The 20763-nt window shown below is 51.0% G+C and overlaps 2 protein-coding genes across 2 annotated transcripts; both read left to right on the top strand.

Annotated features, from left to right (window-relative positions):
* Positions 1–103: 103 nt before the first annotated feature.
* LOC105699472 lies at positions 104–6021 on the top strand. The gene is made up of 22 exons (XM_012424485.2): positions 104–305; positions 464–674; positions 791–863; positions 937–1066; positions 1159–1237; positions 1299–1387; positions 1468–1575; positions 1653–1851; positions 1944–2305; positions 2366–2521; positions 2581–2665; positions 2761–2879; positions 2945–3111; positions 3583–3743; positions 3825–3913; positions 4002–4046; positions 4123–4321; positions 4441–4802; positions 5010–5165; positions 5239–5320; positions 5396–5514; positions 5590–6021. The coding sequence occupies exons 1-22, from the start codon at positions 183–185 to the stop codon at positions 5734–5736; spliced, it is 3261 nt and encodes a 1086-aa protein (XP_012279908.2). The 5' UTR covers positions 104–182; the 3' UTR covers positions 5737–6021.
* Positions 6022–7132: 1111 nt separating this feature from the next.
* Positions 7133–19527, top strand: LOC105699581 (low-density lipoprotein receptor-related protein 4). The gene is made up of 25 exons (XM_012424711.1): positions 7133–7208; positions 8079–8294; positions 8374–8673; positions 8807–9066; positions 9160–9343; positions 9420–9549; positions 11360–11469; positions 11549–11711; positions 11879–12032; positions 12122–12344; positions 12460–12626; positions 12702–12854; positions 12935–13088; positions 13171–13380; positions 13492–13809; positions 13882–14295; positions 14379–14540; positions 14622–14837; positions 14975–15261; positions 15340–15636; positions 15727–16224; positions 16291–17079; positions 17140–17395; positions 17500–17909; positions 19229–19527. Exons 1-25 carry the CDS (start codon positions 7139–7141, stop codon positions 19379–19381), a joined length of 6294 nt encoding a protein of 2097 aa, XP_012280134.1. The 5' UTR covers positions 7133–7138; the 3' UTR covers positions 19382–19527.
* The last annotated feature ends 1236 nt before the right edge of the window (positions 19528–20763 follow it).

The following is a 20763-nucleotide window of genomic DNA, read 5'->3' as shown; positions in this document are numbered from 1 at the left end:
ATCAGCTGCATTAGTCATTTGCAGCGTTGAGATTCAAGGTCTTCGCGGCTATCGGGGGTAAAATGATAATTCCAGGCATCTCGACGTTCAGTTATGACTTTACTCATGTAGAGTACTGGTCGGACTCCCTGTAACGGATGAATAAATAATAGAGGATTAATCCAGTGTTATTAATAAAAAAAATGATAATGCGGCGGAAGGACGTCGTCCCCTGGATCGTCACCCTGACCTGGGTGATTGTCGATCTCTCGAGTGCTCTCCCACCAGGAAGCAACACATTACTGGAATCGTTCAATCTGACATCGGTATGTTGACAAAACAGAAAAATCAGCTTACCTCATAACAAACCCGGATATCAGCTGATCGGAAGAATCCGATAAGTCCGAAGATCGAATCTCGGCGACTTATCGACTTCTTCGTTCCTGTGCCTTTTAAAATATCGTTCGAATCTCCACTATTTCAGATCCGTCAGAATTTCCCTGCAGGATACGACGTCGAGAAGTATACTTTTCCTGCAGGTCCTGGAAACTCGGAAGATGCTAAGGAAGTCGTCTTCAGGATCCAAGGGAGCCTGAAGTCGCCAAAAAAATTTGGAAAGGTTCCGGTTTTTATTCAAAATGGATTCATCTGCGACAATGGGGACTGCCATTCGAATCCAGCCCTGCTTTCTATAGGTACTTCATCCTTAAAAATACCCTTACGGCTTCTGGTACTCATCTCGGACTGAAGTTAATGTTAATACGGCCATGCATATATTTTAGTAATAACTGGATTTTTTCCGGAAATTCAGGATACGGCTTGGTGGACGATGATTACGACGTCTGGATTGGAACAAACATCGGAAGACCGGTGGAATCTGATCGGTATGTTAATAAACAAGAGATACTATCTTAGTATTTTTTTTTTACAAGTGATAAATATTTCTCCGTTGCAAAGGACGGGAAATAATCTCAGACGTCTAGCTCGGGAAATTCTCTCCGAGGCGTTCCAGGAGGAGTTGTTGGTCCTAGGGTACGAAAACGGGACCCTGAAGTCCTTCGCAATGACGGCGGAAAATCTGGAAGAGGTGACAATATTTGCCCAGAAATTAAGTAAATAAACAATCGAGGAAAATGTTTGAATTGATATGAAGGACATTTCGAAATTCCCGTTTTACAGTCGCCAAGCCTTATCGATAGAATACCTGGGGTGAGGACTATTAAAAAGTGGTATCGAAAGGGGAAACAGTACCTGAAGAGTAAGTCTACCCTGGGATTTAATTTTCATTGATAAACAATAACAACTCACCGTGCTTTCAGAAAAAGTCAGCAAGGCTGTCGAGAAAGTCGACGACCTGAAGGACGACATCGAGGACATTATCAACGGCACATCCGTGGCAAGATTACAAGTAAGTGAGACTATTCTCAGGGTCTGATAAAAAATCGAAAAATATTTTTTTAAACGATAATTACAGGATTTCTCTTGCAGAGAAATATTCTAAACGCCTGGGGCTTCGTCGCGAGGAGCGTCGCTCGCACCCTGAGCATCGACGACGTATCGCAGACCAGAAATCACCCCGACGTGTTCCTGGACACGGTGCTCACGAAAATCCCATGCAAAGTCGACAATTAATCCCCCATACCGGTAGCAAAATAATCCGGAGCTTCTTTCAGGCACAGCTGATCACGAAATACGGATACGTCGCGGAGACCCACGTGGTCCAGACAGAGGATGGATATCTAATGAAGGTCCACCGGATATCCGGGGGCATAAAGTCTCCCCCAAGGCCTGGGAAGCCGGTGGTGCTTTTACAGCATGGGATATTGTCAAGTTCAGCCGATTGGGTGGTGATGGGGCCTCATAATTCCCTGAGTAGGGCTCTAACCATCGAATTTCCAAAAACTCGTGAATTTCACCGGTTAAAAAATACGTAAAAATTATTTAATCGTTAATTAATCACCAAGGTTACATGCTGGTCGACGAGGGCTACGACGTGTGGCTGGGGAACTCAAGAGGAAATACCTATTCCCGAGCCCATGTGAGGTTGGCCCCGAGCGAAAAGGCATTTTGGAATTTCTCCTGGCACGAGATGGGTCTCTACGACTTGCCAGCCACCATTGACTATATTTTGGAAGTCACGGGTAACTCCAGGATCGCCTTCGTCGGTCATTCCCAGGGCTCGACCTCTGCCTTCGTGATGTTATCCGAGAGGCCTGAGTACAATCAGAAAATCGTGAAAATGGCGGCCTACGCACCTGTTGCTTACCTGGGGCACATGAAGAGCCCAGTTTTGGTTTTCCTGGCGGACGTGAACACCTACTTCAACGTGAGTTAGGTCTCCCGAATGATATCCCTGATTATGTCTTTATAAATACTGTAATTACAGTACGCCAGATTATTAAAGCCTCAAGAATTGATGCCGAAGGATGGAAGCATTTCCGACTTCTACAAGGATGCCTGCGAGTCGCGCTCGGTTTTACAAATCATCTGCAAGAACGTCCTCTTCATGGTGTTCGGGTACGACTCCTCGCAGTTGAACAAGGTAAGGCTTCGTATTATTATTAATGAAAATTTACCACGTCAAATGTCTTCATTTTTTAGACGATGTTACCGATCATCTTTGGTCACGTCCCTGCTGGGAGTTCCGACATGCAGTTGATCCACTTCGCCCAAGGCTACGTCTCCAGTGAGTCTGAAAAAATGAAGAAAAATCAGAAAAGCCCCAATTAAATACCCATCTCGATAATAACTATTTTTGTGAATTTTTTTTTTTTTATTCAGAGAAATTCAGGCCACGGGATGACTTCGGTAAATTAAATCCGCCGGAGTATAGAATCGAAAATGTTGAAATTCCTGTTGGACTGTTTTACGCGGACAACGACTGGCTGGTCGACCCCAGGGTGAGCGATTATTTACCAGTCGAACGATTATTTCTATAATTAACATTCATTAAGCCTCCTTTCAGGACATCGAAATTCTGGCCAGGAAATTACCAAATGTCGAATTGATGTACCGGATTCCGATTGAGCACTTCAATCACGTGGATTTCTTGTTCGCCATCGACGCACCGGAAGTTCTTTACAAACCGACCATCCGATTTCTCCAAAATACGTCCGAAGAATACAAACCATAGCACAGGCTCTTAATAAACTACCAATTAATATCACATGCGGTACGATTCGTAATCCGTTAATAAATCGTCGATAAAACTCACAAGAGCATTTCATTTGCGATTTTACCACAAAAGAGGTTTTTCCAGTCTGGAGAAAAAAAAGAAAAAAAAGAAAAAAAAGGCAGGATTAATCGGAACAATTCGGTAAATAGAATTATTTCATCGAGAGGAAGATATGACGAAAGAGACTCGGAGATGAATGCACGTGCGAACAATCGGCGGACTTTGTCTTGTGCGTCTCGAAAAAATGGACAAATATCTGGAGACGCCCAGGAATGCGTCTTTCAGGTCCAGGATTAGATAAATACGAGAGTGACCGAGAGTATAATACAGGAAAACCGCGGAATTCTCCCCGCAGTCGGAAAGGAGCCGCCAATTTCGCCGCGGAATTTCCGTTAAGATCGTCGATTAATTAGACATTAATTAATTATTACATTAATACAGACAATCGATATGCAACCCCTCGCCAAACTACTGGTCGCCTTCATATCGAGCTTATTATTTCATTTTGCGATTCTTCAAGGCTTAAATCGCATGCCGGGGGTGAAAATGGTGGACGACCTTCTGCAGATGCAGACGAGCATGCTTATCAGTAATGAACACGATAACCGAGGAGTATGGAATTTTTTTCTTTGAAGAAAAATGAAACTACAATTAATTTCATAAATCCCAGGAATGGTCGCGAGGAACGGGACGACCCTGGAGGCGCCCAACCTGGGGGAGAACTACATGGAAGCGCTCGCCTCCGCCTTCAACCCCTGGGTAAGCGACTCGCAGAAAAGTATATAAAAAAGTGGGTCAATTTTCATAAAGACTTAGATTAAAGGAATTCCTATCATGAACCACCTAGGGAGACGCGTCGATCAGCGACAACCCCGAGAACTTCCTGGACTCGGTAAGCGAAGAGAATCGACGAGCATAGATTAAATTAAAATGAATAGCTAATCCCTTTAAAATTAATATCAATGCAGATGCAAATGATCACGAAGTACGGGTACGTCGCGGAGGAGCACGAAATCATCACCGAGGACGGATACATCCTGAAGGCTCATCGGATTCCTGGGGGTCCGAAATATCCCCCAAGGTCCGGAAAACCGGTGGTTTACTTGCAACATGGGATTTTGACGAGCTCCATGGACTGGGTCGTCCTGGGCCCCAGGAAGTCGCTTGGTATTTTAAATTATGATAAATTATTATACATGACATAAATCGTATAAATTGTATAAATTGTATATAGCGCATAAACCATACAAATTAACCATGAGACGCCTAAAAATTCAACTTCCTAGGTTTCATCTTATCCGACGAGGGTTACGACGTGTGGCTGGGGAACTCCCGAGGGAACACCTACTCCCGGTCCCACGTGAGTCTTCAGCCAACGGAGAACCGATTTTGGAACTTCTCCTTCCACGAGATGGGCATTTACGATCTTCCCGCCACGATCGATTACATCCTCTCTGTGACGGGTCGACCGAAGGTGTTCTACCTTGGCCACTCCCAGGGCACGACGTCGGTCCTCGTCATGCTCTCGGAGAGGCCCGATTACAACGATAAGGTGCAAAAGGTCGTCGCGTTCGCGCCGATCGCCTACGTGGGGAACATGAGGACCCCCTTGCTGAACCTTATCATGAACACTCAAACAAACGACATCGTGAGTCGCTATTATTTTCCTCTCTTAAAATATTCTCTCTTATTTCTATTTATTCTTAGACCTAACAAAATATTTCATTGGTCCAATGAAAGAATTTTTTTTTAAGGGTACGAATCGCACATCGCCATGATTTTTTTCTCACGCGGGTAGCCACTTAAAAAAATTTATTTCCCTCTATATAGCTTAACTCTCAGTCTTGATTCTCAGTACGTCAAGCTGAGAGACACCTACGAGGTGCTTCCTGACCACGGGGACATCTCGAACACGTTTCGAAATTCCTGCAAATCCGCCCTGGCGTATGAGACGTTCTGCACGAATCTGTTGGACATGGCTTTTGGAGAAGACGACGCGCAGTTGAAGCAGGTGGATATTGTTTATGTCTTCTTGCTATCTTGATTAATTCTTAACACGACTCCTGGGTCGTTAATGATTCTAGACAATGCCGGTGATGATAGCCCACGTGCCGGCCGGGAGCTCGACGAAGCAGATCATGCACTACGTCCAGGAGAAGGCGTCGAGTAAGGACGATCGATGATTTTTCTTGCTTTTCAGGTTCAACCAGATCGATAATTCCTGATCATTTCTTGTTTCAGAGAAATTCAGGCCATTCGATGATTTTGGTGAGCTGGACCCTGCGGAGTACAACCTGGGGAACGTCAAGGCCCCGGTGGGGCTCTTTTACTCCGAAAACGACCTCCTGTCCGATACGAAGGTACGTCCTACGTATATATTTTAAAAATATTTTGAAATTAATTATAATACCCGATTCGCGTTTCCTGTCCCTCAGGACGTCGAGATCCTCGCCAGGAAGCTGCCGAACGTGCAGCTGCTCTACAAGGTCCCTCGACCCACGTTCAACCACATCGGTTACCTCTACGCGATGAACGCCACGACGCTGGTCTACTCGACGCTCCTTAATTTTCTTAAAAACTGACGACCTCGTCCTACGATTAAAATTAAGAGAAGTCAGTCGGTGGGATTATCTAGTGAAATAGAATCCCCATACGAGTATCCTAGTCCCTGATCGATGCGCTCACCGCGGCGGCTGGCGGCGTACTGAGCGGCGCTCCCACCGCCTCTCCTTATATAAGCTCAACGCGCTGATCAATGGTGAGATCGAATCGCCAATCTCGAGGCGCTGCACACTTTCGATTTTTCCTTCTCCTGGACGATGCCCCCTTTTCCCACCCATGGACCTAATAAAAATGAAAGCAAAGAATATCAGGTACCATGCAACCGTAATCGTTGATTGAGAATTTTAACTCGAAAGTGGTGCAATCGATCGTTTATCGGACTTAAAAAAGGCGCCGGACGTGCAGGTCGACTAGTTGAACTTCTGATGCGTATGCGGCAACACAAGATGGATGCCGTCTCTCCTCGCGTCTGGAGGGTTCACCCCTTGCATGGAGTCCACCCTTGTGTCCCATCCTTTCATCCCTAAACCCAAGGGCCACCCTTCGAGCCGCAGCGCTCGTTCCACACGCTTGCGCGCTGGCCGCTGCGCGCTAGCCCCTGCGCGCGGCCCTGCGAGCCCGCCAGTCGTGCACGGCTGTTCGGCGGGTTCGCACTCTTCAGGGGTGCTCCAGCCTCCGGACCGAGCCGCGCATCCACCTCTTCTCCCGGGAGCGTTTCCGACTCGATCTCATCGCTGACATGTAGTCGGTCTCGCGCCGCGGAGAGAAACTCGCAAAATCCCGCCCGAAACATTCACCGTCTCTCTCTCTCTCCCCGGAGATGCCTTAAAGAGACGTCCTTCTCGCGCACTGTAGGCGATCGGGCAGTTGTCGGCTCGTAAGCATCCTCTCGTTTTCCCCCTCTGTCCTTTAAATAAAAAATCTAGAAAATGGGATCGTAAACCGATACGGAGTGGAAGTGGTCGATACCGAGTGGAGCCTTGGCTTATCGCGGCGCATGATAGCGAGTCCGCGCTGTGCCTTTGGGAAGGATCTTTAGGACCTCCGGGTCTAAAATTCAGGAGTAGGCTCCTGGGGATGGGTTCCCGTGGATTTGATGGAATTAATGCATTGTCGGGCTCGGGGATTATTTATACAATATTTGGACGGAGAGAGGGGGAGACAAGGGACCCCCTCGTTTGCGTGCCCCGGTCTTGTCGCAGCTTGAATGACCAATGCGATTCTGAATGACGGTGGTTGATTGATACTAATTCATGTGGATTTCGGTGCGCAGTGCTGTCGTCGCCGAAGCCGATGCGCCTCCCCGGGGGCCCCGGAAGAGAGCGAGTGTCCGGTGCCAACCAGCGGGGAGCGAGTCGAGAGGAGGTCGAGACCTCCTCGGGAAGTGGGTCTTCGGGTCGCCGAAGAGAGGCCAAGTGGAAGATGAGGTCGACCCTCGATGCCGCGTCGCGACGCCTCATCACCCGGGGCGTCGTCCTCGCGATATGCACCGGTGAGTGGTTCTTTCTTTTCGTTCTTCCTGTTTTTCGTCGTCGGCCTGCGCTCGTAGACCTGGACCCTGTCTCTCCGAGTATCCTCATCGACCTCTTCGAGGACTCCTCTCTTCCACCCACGAACTGGATCGAAGAAACCGAAAACCTCGCCAGAGAAAATCCACCCGTCCTCCCATCTCGTCCTACCTCAACAATACACATTTTCTTCTCTCTTGACGTTGAAGTGGTCAACCTGGAATCGTGAAAATTGGTATAGAAAATGGATAGAGATATAATGAGAGCGTGGGTTCAGGGGGTTGCAGGAAATTCCAGGTTTCTCTACATTTGGTCCTTTGTCTCTTGGAAACTGGAGGACGCATGGACCAGGACCCGGAGAGATCCGGAGAGAGGGAGGCTCGATGGGGACTCTTCCCCTCGTCCCGCCAATTGATTTTCCCGTTTCTTTCTCCTCGTCCCACCTGGTCCCGTCATCCTCTGGTATAATTCGTCCGCCTCTTTTTGAGCGACATACGCACCCCTCCGGGTGGAGGGACGCCCGGGAGGGTGTGGGCCGGCGTATATCGATCACCTCCAGGGCGCAGGCGCCGTTCCCCTGAATGAACGCTTACGCTAGCGTCGTTCTTACACTCATTCATGGATCGACGGCGACCCGGGAACCCGGATGCGGGGTCCGGGCTTCGAATCCATGACCGGAAATTCGATAAGCGTCCCTGAAATTGTCCTACGATCGGCGCGATTAATTATAGAAAATTAATAGCCAAAGGGACACTTTACCACGATGAAAATGTCTTTTCAGGTCCTGTGGCATGTCTTCGGGGCGCTTTAGATGAGGAGTATAATTTTTTGAGATCCTTTTCCCGATTTTCCAGGACTAGCGGTGTCGACGGAGACCTCGACCCCGGCTGCGGTGAACAGAGGAGCTGCCAGGCAGATGTACGGCAGCGGAAGTTTGCGTCAGACCGGAAGCGCTCCCATCCTCCTGGGCACGACGTCGAGTCCCTCTCTCAAGAGCAAGGACCAGCAGGAGGGCAAGAACGACCTGCGCCACGAGGACAAGCCTGGAGAACAGGACCCTGAAGATGAAGGTTCGAGTTAAGCGTTGGATGGGGAAAAAAAAAAAAACAAACTCCAGGATCTTGGATCACGATTTCGGAAATCCTGCAGGACACCTGTACGAGGGCCACGGGGGGTATGGATATGGTGGGTCGGGAAGGACCTACCAGAACTCCAAGCCCCACTCGCAACTGCCCCCAGGACTCTATGGGAACGCCAGGATCCCGATGCCCATGCCTCCGGAGTTCGACTCGCCGGATGACGTACCCAGCTTCAGGAATGGAGCTCCTGTCAGTGGAATGAGGATCCCCACAAATAATGGCGGACTCTATGGCCAAGGACGAGGAAACGGTGGCTTGGCCGATCGAGGCAGGGGCAGAGGTGGACATTATGGGGCCTTCGAGGCTGGAGGTACACCATGCCTCGATATCCTTGTTGGAATATCCTTACTTCAATATCCTGAAGGACAATATCTAAAGTATACATATATTACTGAAAATATCTACATATCGTATATACATGAATTGGACCCTCCACCTTGTAGAATACGATCCAGGATTCGCGAGCAAGGAGCGCAGCAGGGTAAGGAACAACCTGCCACGAGGACACGGCGTGGGTCAGGTCGGAGAGCCGGAGGATCAATTTGCTCCAGATCGCAAGACTCTCATTCAGGAGCTGGACGACGAGAGCGAGGCCAGGGACGAGTCCTCCACGGCTCCCTGTGGGTGGACCTGCTTCAAGGATCAATTTCTCTGCGTCAGCACCTGCACCTGCACGAATCTGAACTACCGCTGCGATGGACAGGTCGGTCGATCCTTCGCAATAAAATATAATTAATATCAATTGAATCAAGAAGGAGGAATTATTTACGCCATTTATATGTTGTTCTTCTTCCAGGCCGACTGCGACGGGGCGGAGGACGAGGCGGATTGCGAGGAGATCCTTGAATCCAGGAACTCGAATGGGACCTGCGTGGGTGCCAGGAACGTCCGATGTCCTGAATCCGGTCGATGCATCTACAAGAAGTGGCTCTGCGACGGCGAGGACGACTGCGGGGACTTCTCCGACGAGGCGCACTGCGGTCGGTGGAAGGATGGAGTCCTGGAGATTTTTCGCTCCCTCGTCCAGGTACTTGAAGGACTCCTCTGTGATTCCAGAATCCCGGGTCAACTGCACCAAGGACCAATTCGAGTGCAGGAACGGACTCTGCGTGGAATTGTCCTGGCAATGCGACGGCGAGAACGACTGCAAGGACTTCTCCGACGAGGAGAACTGCGGAGCGAAAAAGTGAGTGAGGAATTTTACACTTTTTCGGTATTGTTAGTCTTGAGGGAATTTTTTCGCAAGATCCTTTCGGACGGCGAAAGGATCTTTCCTCCAGGACCTCCAGAAATTGCACCGATGGGCCGGGGAGTCTCCTCGATTTTCCCACACCTCTTGGTCATCCTTCGTCCTCCTATTTCCCCCTCCATTTGGCATCCTTTATCCGCGGTGTCCTCCTCCTTCCCGCCTCCGGATGCGGAGTCGAAGGACGAGCTCCTCGCCCACGCTATCCCGAAGGAGATACCGAAGCGTGGGCGCGCGCGTGTGGCAAGGTCTTTCGATCTCTCTTCCTGCCCGATGGAAGACCGCATCCTGGCGGTGGCGACTCTTCCACCCCTGCAAGGACCTCTCTTCTCCACTCCTCCCCTCCAAACCAGAGCCTGAAGAATCCTGAGAAAATTCACAAATCCTGCCAAGGGTTCAAGAAATTCCTTGAAGTCCTTGCGCTGTTCCTCGTCGACCTAAAAAATGAGGGGAAAAAAAATTGAAAGCGTAAGATCTCGGGGTGGGTAGTCCCTTATCACTGGTCGCACGCATTTAGGTGTACGTTGCACCTGTTTCGGGGTTGCGAAAATGGGATGCAAGGAAACGGGGTGGGAAAATCGGAGGGGGGGTGGATCCAGGCCGCGGAGGTGGGTTGCCAGGCAACGGGGGTGGTAGCGTTGGTGGTGCTTGGTATCGACCACCGGGAGGTTAGGAGGTTGGAGGGCGACGCCATCTTTCCCCGGTTTTCCCTCTTTCGGCGAAAAGCCTCCCCCTCCCTGACCTAGACACGGTCTAGTGATCCGGTTCCTTTTTTTCGGATTTTCACGAGAATGTAGGGTGCATTTAATACCCTATACGCGGAACTACCGTACAAAGAGACCCTTATCACTAGCTGCTATCGGTACTCCGGATCCTGAAAAATATTCTCAGGGGGTGAGATTCGACTCGGTATCCGAGAAGGGAGGGTCGAACAGAGGGGAGGACCCCAGAGACTTTCGGACAGGCCATTAATTTTGGATTTTCCGTGCAGGACAGAAATCGAGAGGGTCTCTCGACATTGGGGTAGGTCGGGGCTCGCGTCAGAAGAGGCTCTCACCCTCCACCTATGGACCGTCGGCTTTTTTTTTTATATTTAACCAGACTATAAAATTCATCTTTTTTTCAACTTTTATCCAGATTCCATATCGCGAGCCCGACTCGTCGTTACACGGCCGGGGGTTAAAAATAGCCCCTTCAATTAGTCGGCGAGCAGTGCCTGGATCGGCCACCCCCGCAGTCGCTTTTACCCGGTCAGCCCCAACCCAGGGTGCCGAGGAGGGTTCGGAAATAATGGTGCGACACCGACTAACGAGTACAACGCGACATCTGCGAGGTTCCCCAGCCCCCTTTCATCGCCATCAGCCCCGAAAAACCCGGGAGAAATTATTCGCGCCCGGAATTAAAAGGGGTCGAATCCTCGAAAGGACATCTACCCAACTACGTTGCACTCTGCAAGATGCACCGCTCGTTAAAATCGCGCAGATGCACCGGGGGGGTGCGGAACAAATGGAAATAATCTGGGGGATGTTTCGCGCAGATGGGGGCACAATGGGGGATTAACCCCCCCGGGGGTGGTAAATTCGATTTTTCCTTTCCATTAGGCGGATCAAAGGGGCCTCTTAGTTTAAGTGAGTCAACTATCGGCACTCTCCCCCTGAATTTCGGCCCGATTGCATCGCTGAGCTGTTATCAAAGCTCGATCGATTTAATTCATTTACCGAGCTAACTCGGTTTCCATCTCTCTATTCAGGAAGTGCAACCAGGACGAGTTCAAGTGCTCCGACGGGAGCTGCATCCCCATGAAGTGGAGATGCGACGACGACGAGGACTGCCTCGACGGGTCCGACGAGCACGAGTGCCGTGAGCCTCTTCTTCCTTGAATGTTTAAACACGGTTTAGCCGGTGAAATTTATTTTTTAATCATTTATCACGGTTCCAGAGATGTTAAAGCTCCGCTGCAAGGAAGGCTACTTCGAGTGCGCTTACCCCAAGTGCATGCTGCTGACGTTTAAGTGCGACGGAGAGGACGACTGCGGCGACGGGAGCGACGAGGAAAATTGTCCTGCCGTCACCGGAAGAAGCTGCAACGCCAACGAATTCCAGTAACGATTTCCATCCCTTTCTGTGATTTAAGAAGCGTTAACAATTTTCTTTATTTTTACGATCACTCCTCGAGAAGCTAAAAAAAATTCCCTGGTAGTCCAGGGTAGCTCCTGAAGTCCCTGTTTCAAGGGCGTTATCGTTATCTATCACCTGGCTGGATTTACAGATGCGCCAGTGGGAAGTGCATCAGCAGGAAGTGGCTGTGCGACGAGCAGATCGACTGCAAGGGCGGCGACGACGAGGCCATGTGCGACCACCCCAAGCCCAGGGAATGCTCTCCCCAGGACGAGTTCGCCTGCTCCACTGGAACCTGCGTCCCCGTGAGTCTCCTGGAATCCTCTTCCTAAAAATCCAGGAGACGTCAAAAGAAAATTAACAAATCGAAACTCCAACATTTATGTCATTCCAGCGACTCTGGGTCTGCGACGGGGTTCCCGACTGCTCCAAAGGCGAGGACGAGCAGAACTGCGCAGTCACCTGCGAAGCCACTCAGTACCTCTGCAAGGTGTCTTACGGTACTAACGACACCACCCCTGCAAGTCCCCTGCACGGTGGACCCCACAATTACCACCATTACTGCATCGGCGCGAAACGAGTCTGCGACGGCGTCCTGGACTGCCTCGAAGGAGACGGTGAGACGTTTCCAATGGAAATTTCACCTGGAAAATTTTTATTAAATTTACAGAAATGTTATAAAACCACCTGAGAAAGTAAATCCGACTCTATCAAATCTGACTTATCTCACAGACGAGCTGAACTGCCCGAAAAAGCGGACCTGCACCGCGGAGGACAAGTGCGCCCAGCAGTGCATCTTGACTTCTGATAACAGGAAGTCCTGCGCCTGTGAGCCAGGATTCATCCTGGGCACTGACAACGCGACTTGCCACGACGTGAACGAGTGCGAATTCGAGAAGGTGCCTTTAATTCTGTAAAAAAAAATGATACCTTGTCGTACGATGTTCTACAATATTTCTTTGAACGACCACTAGGATCCAGTGTGCAGTCAGTACTGCAATAACACTCTGGGGTCCTTCGTCTGCGAATGCATGAAAGGATACGTGCTGAGGCCGGACCTGAGGACCTGCAAGGCACTGGGAGATAACCCCACCTTGCTGTTCGCCAACCGAGTGGACATTCGACAGGTTGGCGTCGACCAAGACGATGGGAATTTCATTCCAAGTCACCCAGGGTAAAAAATAAAGCGTCGGTTATTTCGGTCCAGGTGAGCCTGACGAACTCGAAGTACACGTCCATCCTGAAGGGCCTCCACAATGCGATCGCTCTGGACTATCATTACAAACGAGGGACGATATACTGGTCGGACGTGTCGATGGACGTCATCAGGAAGGTCTTCGTCAACGGGACCGAGGCGGAAGGTCGTCATCTAATTGAACTTCCGTGTTAGAAATAATTTCTGATTTTCTAAAGCGCCGAGTGACGATGGTCCTGTCCTTTCAGACGTCATCCACTGGGGGTTGGTGAGTCCCGGGGGAATCGCCGTCGATTGGATCCACAACCTGCTCTTCTGGACGGATTCTGGAACGAGAAGAGTAGAGGTGATCACCCTGGACTCGAAATTGAGGCACGTCCTGATATCCAGCGACCTGGACAAGCCCAGAGGCATCGCCGTGCACCCTAATTACGGCTACGTGTACTGGACCGACTGGGGTGAGTGCCGTCTTAAAAAATGACCCTGTACAATATTTGTATATAAAAAAAATGTATATAGAATTCAGAGGAAGTTGAGAGTCGACCTGGACTTGACCCTGGGTTTTCTAGGTCCAAATCCGAAGATCCAGCGAGCCGATATGGACGGCTCCGGTCGAGTTTCGCTGATAACGGAGTCGATCCTCTGGCCGAACGGCTTGACCATCGACTACACGACCGACAGGATCTTCTGGACGGATGCGAAGCACCGGGTCATCGAATCGGCGCACCTGGACGGAACGGACAGAAATAGGGTGATAAACAAGGGGATGCACCACCCGTTCGCCATAACCGTCTTCGAGGACTCGATATTCTGGACCGACTGGCACCTGAAGAGCATCTTCTCCGCCAATAAGGGGACGGGTCGAAGCTTCAAGACCATCCGCTCGGGTAAATGGCACCCTGGATTAAATTCTAAGACCCTTGGCACGGGATAAATACTCTCACGTGGCCCCTCTCCAGGTTTGCACTTCCCGATGGACCTGCACAGCTACCACCCCCAGCGTCAGCCGGACTACCCTAACCATTGCGGCGACAACAATGGGAAATGCTCTCACATGTGTCTGCCGAATAACACCGGGTACAGCTGCGTTTGCCCGGTGGGCTTGAAGATCAAGAAAGACGGGAAGAACTGCGTGACGACGCCGGACAACCTGCTGCTCTTCGCCCGGAAGAAGGACCTGAGGCTGATGCCCATCGACCAGTCGACCCGGGTCTTCGACACGGTGATTCCGGTAGACCTGATCGGGAGTGCCGTGGCACTGACCTGGGACTCCGACGAGGACAGGATTTACTGGACGGACGTCGAGACGAAGACAATCAGCAGGGCGTACCTGAACGGGACCAACCAGAGCGCCATTATCAGCCACAATCTGGGTACCGATGAACTGCATTAAAAAAATATTTCAAAGAACAAAGATTTGTCTGGTGTCTCTAGATACCGATTGATTCTTTCCCAGACGTCCCAGCGGGCTTGGCGATGGACTGGGTAACCAGGAAGCTGTACTGGACCGACGCCGGAACCAATCGCATCGAGTGCTCCAATTTAGACGGCTCCATGCGAACTCTTCTGGTGTACCGGGGACTGGACAAACCGAGGGACGTTGCCGTGGATCCTAGTGGTAGAGACCTCTCGTATTCCTGAAATTTGTAGAAAGGATCACTAAAAAGGTCAACCTGTACCTCCCTATCTTTTTACAAAGCCGGGTACATGTTCTGGAGCGACTGCGGGGCGAAGCCTAAAATTGAGAGGGCAGGGATGGACGGGAGGCAGCGCGAGGTCCTCCTCGAGGACAACCTGAAGTGGCCCAGTGGGCTGGCTATCGACTTCGAGAAGAAGAGGCTCTACTGGGCCGATGGTGGCACCAGAAGAATAGAACACAGTAATTTCAATGGCGGAGACAGGACCTCTTTGATACGTGAGTTGTCTCTGAAAAAAGGAAACATCGGAGTTAAATATCATTAATATATGTAATGTGTCAGGTAGATGGTTGTACGTGACGTCGTTTGGTATAAATACATTGTAAGAGACTAGAGTTAACCGAAAAAATTTCAGCGTCCGACCTGCAGCATCCTTTCGGCCTGGTGATCCACAAGAACAAGGTCTACTGGACCGACTGGGTGACTCTGAGCATCCATCAGGCGGATAAAACCACCGGACAGAATCCAACGGTCCTGCGGTCTGGAATCTCCGGTCTCATGGACGTCAGGGTCTTCCACAGGGGTCGGCAGCGTTTCCGCAACCCCTGCGGCCGGAACAACGGAAATTGCTCGCACCTTTGCGTAGTTGCGCCGGCACCTCGTCGATTCGCGTGCGCCTGTCCTACCGGACTGGTCCTCGGGGTAAGACCTTGACATCTTCTGCAAGAAGATGCAGAATTTACTTCAGGGTATGACAAACTCTAAATACTGTGATTTCAGGCTGACGGGAAGACGTGTCCGGATCTGCCGTCGAAGTACCTGGTGGCGGCGCATCGCGTGGACATCAGGGTCATCTCTCTCGACGTGAACTACACGGTGGACGTGGTGCTGCCAGTCTCGTACCTGAAGAACGCGAGTGGGGCAGACGTCAATCGAAGGACCGGGGACATCTTCTGGACGGACCCTGGCCACGACGTGATAATGAAGACCAGCCTGGATGGGAAGACCGTGGAGACGGTCATCGACAACGGCCTCGTGACCGCCGACAGCCTGGTGGTGGACTCCATCGGTAGAAAGGTGAGTCCTCTTCAGGGTGTTCCAGGATCCTGGAAGCTGGCAAATCATATTTTCATCCTATTTTTAACCCACTTTTTCCACGACTTACAGCTGTACTGGACGGACGCTGGGCTGAACAGCGTGGAAGTCAGCGAACTCGACGGGTCCAACCGGAAAGTCCTGGTGTGGTCGGGTTTAGATAATCCTCGGGCCATTGCTCTACATTACCCTGCTGGGCTGATGTTCTGGTCGGACTGGGGCCACAATGCACGCATAGAAAGAGCCAACATGGACGGGCAGTTCCGGACCACCATCGTCGCAGAGAACCTGGTATGGCCGAACGGACTGTCGGTCGACCTCGAAGAGAACCTCGTCTACTGGAACGACGCCAAACGGAGGGTGATAGAGTTCGCGGACCTGAACGGGGAGCACCGGAAAACGGTGATGCAGGACGTGGAGCATCCCTACGGACTGGCGATCATGGACAACTTCGTCTACTACAGCGACTGGAAGGCCAAAGCCATTGTTCGCGCCGAAAAGAAATCGGGAGCCAACAGGACCGTCCTGGTGAACAAACTGGAGGGCACGATGGACATCAGGGCCGTCAGCGTAAGGAAACTTGGATCCTGAAACCCAAAGAGCGATTATCTAGCGTGAAGACATGGTCTGTTTCAGTTCCTGGATGTGAACATGGCGGAGGATGCCTGCGGCAAGGACAACGGGGGGTGCTCTCACCTGTGCCTGAGGAACCCAACGGGCTACACCTGCGCCTGCCCCACAGGGATCCTGATCAACGAGGACGGGAAGACCTGCAACTCGATTCCCCAGAATTTCCTGCTCTTCGTGACCAAGCGGGCCCTCGTCAGGATGTCCTTCGACACCCCTGAGATCTGGAACGTGGCCTTGCCGCTGAAGGGAATCCACGACGCCCTCTCCGTGGATTTCCACTGGCAGAAGAGGTTGATCTTGATCACGGACGTCCGTCTCAGGGTCATCCGGGCCGTCAACATGGACGACTTCTCCACCTGGAGGACCATTGTCACGGGGTCCAACGTCTCGGCACCCTTCAGGGTTGCCGTGGACTGGGTGGCCGACAACGTGTACTGGACCGACATGAAGAATAAGGTGATCGAGGTCGTCAAGATCGACGGCAGTTGCAGGAGGAAGCTGGTCGAGGATCTTCGGGAGCCCAGGTCGCTGGCCTTGTTCCCCAGGCAGGGGTACATGTACTGGTCCCAGTGGGGCGAACACGCCTCCATAGAGAGGGCCACTCTGGACGGGGCCAACCGGAAGACCATCGTCTCCACCGACCTGGCATTCCCGAACGGACTGACCATCGACCACGTCAATCGGAAGCTGTACTGGGCGGATGCCCTGAAGAACAGGATCGAGATGTCCGACCTCCATGGCCGGTACAGGGTCCAGCTGGTTCCGGAGGCTGTGAACCCCTTCGGTCTCACCCTGGTAAGTGGCATGACGAGGTCCCGAAGAGCACCTCCACCTAAAAGTCGACCTGCCTTTCAGTACGGCGACCACATCTACTGGGTGGACTGGATGCAGGAGGTCGTGGAGAGGGCCGACAAGGCGACCGGGAAGAACCGCAGCAAGATGAGGACCGCCATGGGCAGCATGACGGATATCAAAGCGATTTCCGCGGAGAGGCAGACGGGATGGACCCCGTGCGCCGTGGAGAATGGAGGCTGCTCTCATCTCTGCTTCTTCGTCCGGAAGGACTACAAATGCGCCTGCCCTGACGAGCCCGATTCGTCGTGCTCAACGGGTAAAGAGCCTGAAGTTTTAATTTCTTGTGTTCGAAGGAATAGTAGAAAAAGAAAATAGAAAGATGGAAATAAATCGACTTACGACGGGGAAACGTATTTTCAGTCCCGAGGAACAGGATGCCGCTGAGGAAGCCTGGCACCGAGGAAGACCCTGACTATGACTTGGAAGAGGAGCCGAAACTTCCCGAGGTGGTGACCAGGCCCTCCACGAGGCACGGCGACGACAAGTTCAAGGACTACAAGTTCAACAAGGAGAAGAGCTACAGTCTGAAGACCGTGCTCTTCACCATAGTCATCATGGTCGGCATTACTCTGGCCATTGTGGTCATGATCATTTACCTGCTCTGCCAGAGGAAGACCAACCAGAAGAAGCACTTCTGCTCCAGTAGAAGGAACGTCTTGACCTTCTCCAACCCGAACTACAACGCCTCCAGTGGCGAGGTGGGAACCTGTAACCCTCCTCAGGACAGGAAGTGCTTCATCTGGAGGAGGCTGAAGTACGACAAGTCCCAGGTACTCCAGATCCCCTTGTCGACGATTCCGACTCCGGAAGAAGGCGCTGAAAAAAATGTTAAAGAGGTGTCAGGCGCGTAGCGATCCTCCCTTTGAACCTGGGATGGAATTCCGACCCTGAAGACGAGTCACGTTGGAAGAGGACGAAGCCTCTCGACGAGGAGTCTCCTCCTTGACGGATTTTCCATTTAAAGAAAAATCCATAAATTGGGCCCTTTAGAGTTTCATATAAAATTCCATCGAGGGAAAAATGGGTTCCTTTAAATTCTATCGAGGCCGAAATGACCGTCGAAGGGGTCGAATCTCGCCTTCTTCTTGGAGGAAGGACTTGTTAGCTGCACCCGGATCTGCCTCTTGATCTTGTACCGTCTTTCTGTTCCCCCCTGAAACATTGAATTATTGATTGAACACTCGGATCGCTCGTTCCCTCCGTAGAGGCACAACGCGCTGAATGTCGAATGCCCGGTCAAATTGCAACACTTGCCGCTCCACTTTATCCAGATGAACGAGACTGAGACCACGTAGTGCCTCCTCAGGTTTCCAAGCCGAGCCCCCGGACCTCGAGAGATCGACCCTGAAGAGAACACCACCCTCTAAAATCCCAGAAAAAAAAAAGAAAATCCCCTAACCCGAAAACTATCCCACTAAACCGCTAGATATTACCCTCCGATTTTTCGAGACGTATTTCCTATTTTTTTTTTATTTTTCAAATCTATTCAAAAATCGATCTCTCAGGGTAATCGAACGAGGTCACGGGTCAGGCTATCGGCAGGTCGCCGAAGAAGCACCGATCGACATCGGGAACTGACCTAGGATCGCGTTAGTCGACACTGTGCTGTCTCGCGTAGATTTCGGATAATTAGTCAAGAATCAACCCCGAAGAGAAGCCCTCGAGAGGGTCTTTCGAGCCTTGGTGGGCCGATTTTACGAAAAATCTCCGGAAAATCGAGAGATCGACCCCTAGAGGACCTGGCTAGGAGGTTCCTTGACTTAGCAGAGTATTTTCGGGATTCATGCCTTTCGAGCCGCGTCCCTTACCTCAAAAATCCCAAAGGAGAGAGAGAGAGAGACCGAGAGGAGCTATGCACCCCAAAATATGCACTGCCAAGTAGGGGGTGAATTTGGTGGGTGAAGATAGGCGATTATATAAAAAAAAAAAAATAATTGAGTTAGATTAGAGCGGCCGATTCGATGGGGCATTCGAGAGGGCGCGATAAGAGTGCCGTGGACCGATTTCGGTATTCCTCGCACCGTAGATAGAGACAGGCCCGGATTTGAGGCCTTGGAGAGGTCGGGATCAATAATTCATTGTCTTATAGGAGAGAGTGTACGAGGATAACGGACAGACCTCGAGCCCTGAAGTCGTTTCACTGATACCCCACTCGGCTACCCCGAGCAGCAGCAGGGCACCCTCAGTCACCCCCAGGGAGTCCTCGCCACCTCTGACACATCTCACGCATCTCAGTGGTTAACGCAGTATGATAAGAAATTGCGGGACAGAGATAGGGACGAAAGGAAGACCGAGGGAAATTTCGTTCAGAGGTGCAGCCACCCTGGGGTGAGTGCGCCTCCAAAAGGGAAAGGGTAAAAAATATTTTCCCCATCCTCTTCAGGGCGACCCGGTGATTCGGCCACCCTGGGGTGAGGGCATCTTAGGGAGGAAATCGGTAAAATATCCTGAGAAAAATATTCTCCCTCTTCAGGGTGGGAAGGGGAGGGAATTTTTTTCGGCCTCTTCGAGGACCCCCGAAAACCGGGGGAGATGTCGAGGCACCTTAAGGACCTCGGATCAGGACCAGGACCTCGCTCTCGACATCGAGATTCGGTTCGACCTGGTCCCGCCAAGTCGTCGCGGGAACGACGAGCCGCTGTCGGTGTATTTTATTATGCATATTTTAAGGGACTCCCGGGAGCGCGACGGGACTTTCCTCGAAGTCCTTGAGGATCGAGGTCCTGGCCACGTTTTCTTTTTTTTTTTTATTTCTCGCAATCGACAAGAGATAGAGCAGACGGCGATCGGACGTGGCGAACGCCGAGCTGTGGGACGGCCTTGCGTGGACGTCGGAAAAAGGAAATGCAGGAGGAAGAAAAAAAAGAAACGGGAGATAGAAAATAAGGACGCGACCAGTCGAATGTCTCGATTGGAGTCCAGACTCTACTTGGAAGTTTTAATCCATTTTTTTCCAACCTCGAGAAATTCGAGAAGTCGCGCCCTTAGGAGAGAGAGTCCTTTTTTATCCCTCGCGAGCGAGTCGCCATTTTCGCGGCGCGAGTCCTTTTAGACTTTTCTTTCCCTCGTTTAAGGGGGGCCCAGGAACCCCGAAAATCGGCCCTCCCGCTTTCCATATGAATTCCTCGTATTTTTCTACGAAGCCGCGTATATTTTTCATACGAGCTGTATTTTTCGCGACGCAGGCGCGGGTTGCTGTGCGCTCTTTCGCCGGAAATCATGAAAATTTCAAGGTCCCAGCTGGTCTAGGACGATCCGACGTCCACGCAGAGGGATTTCCCGGCACAAGAAAAGTGGAAAAATTCGCAAAAGTTTAGATAAACTCGGGAAATAAAGAGTAACTAGCAGAGAACGTTCCGCGAATGGGCGAAACCCTGTCCTGGACTCTCACGGAGTGGTCAGTGTTCGAATCCTGAGAACTATAATTCTTCATCTTCATTTTTTTTTTTTTTATATATATCAAATCGAGACTCGAAATGTCGATTTTTCGTTCTGGTTTGATTTTCGGATTTCGAGCACAGGCCTCGATTAATTAGAGGGTCGCGTAGTGATTACGTTAGCGAGTAAGCACGAACGAGTCTGGAATGAGTGCGTCAACGAGAGAGAGAGAAAGAGGAAGAGAAG

Source organism: Orussus abietinus, unplaced genomic scaffold (assembly GCF_000612105.2).
Source record: "Orussus abietinus isolate OABI.00-Male unplaced genomic scaffold, Oabi_2.0 scaffold8, whole genome shotgun sequence".
NCBI classification, from domain to species: domain Eukaryota; kingdom Metazoa; phylum Arthropoda; class Insecta; order Hymenoptera; family Orussidae; genus Orussus; species Orussus abietinus.
The sequence above is the reverse complement of the archived record's forward strand: the minus strand, read 5'-3'. Positions and strand labels throughout refer to the sequence as shown.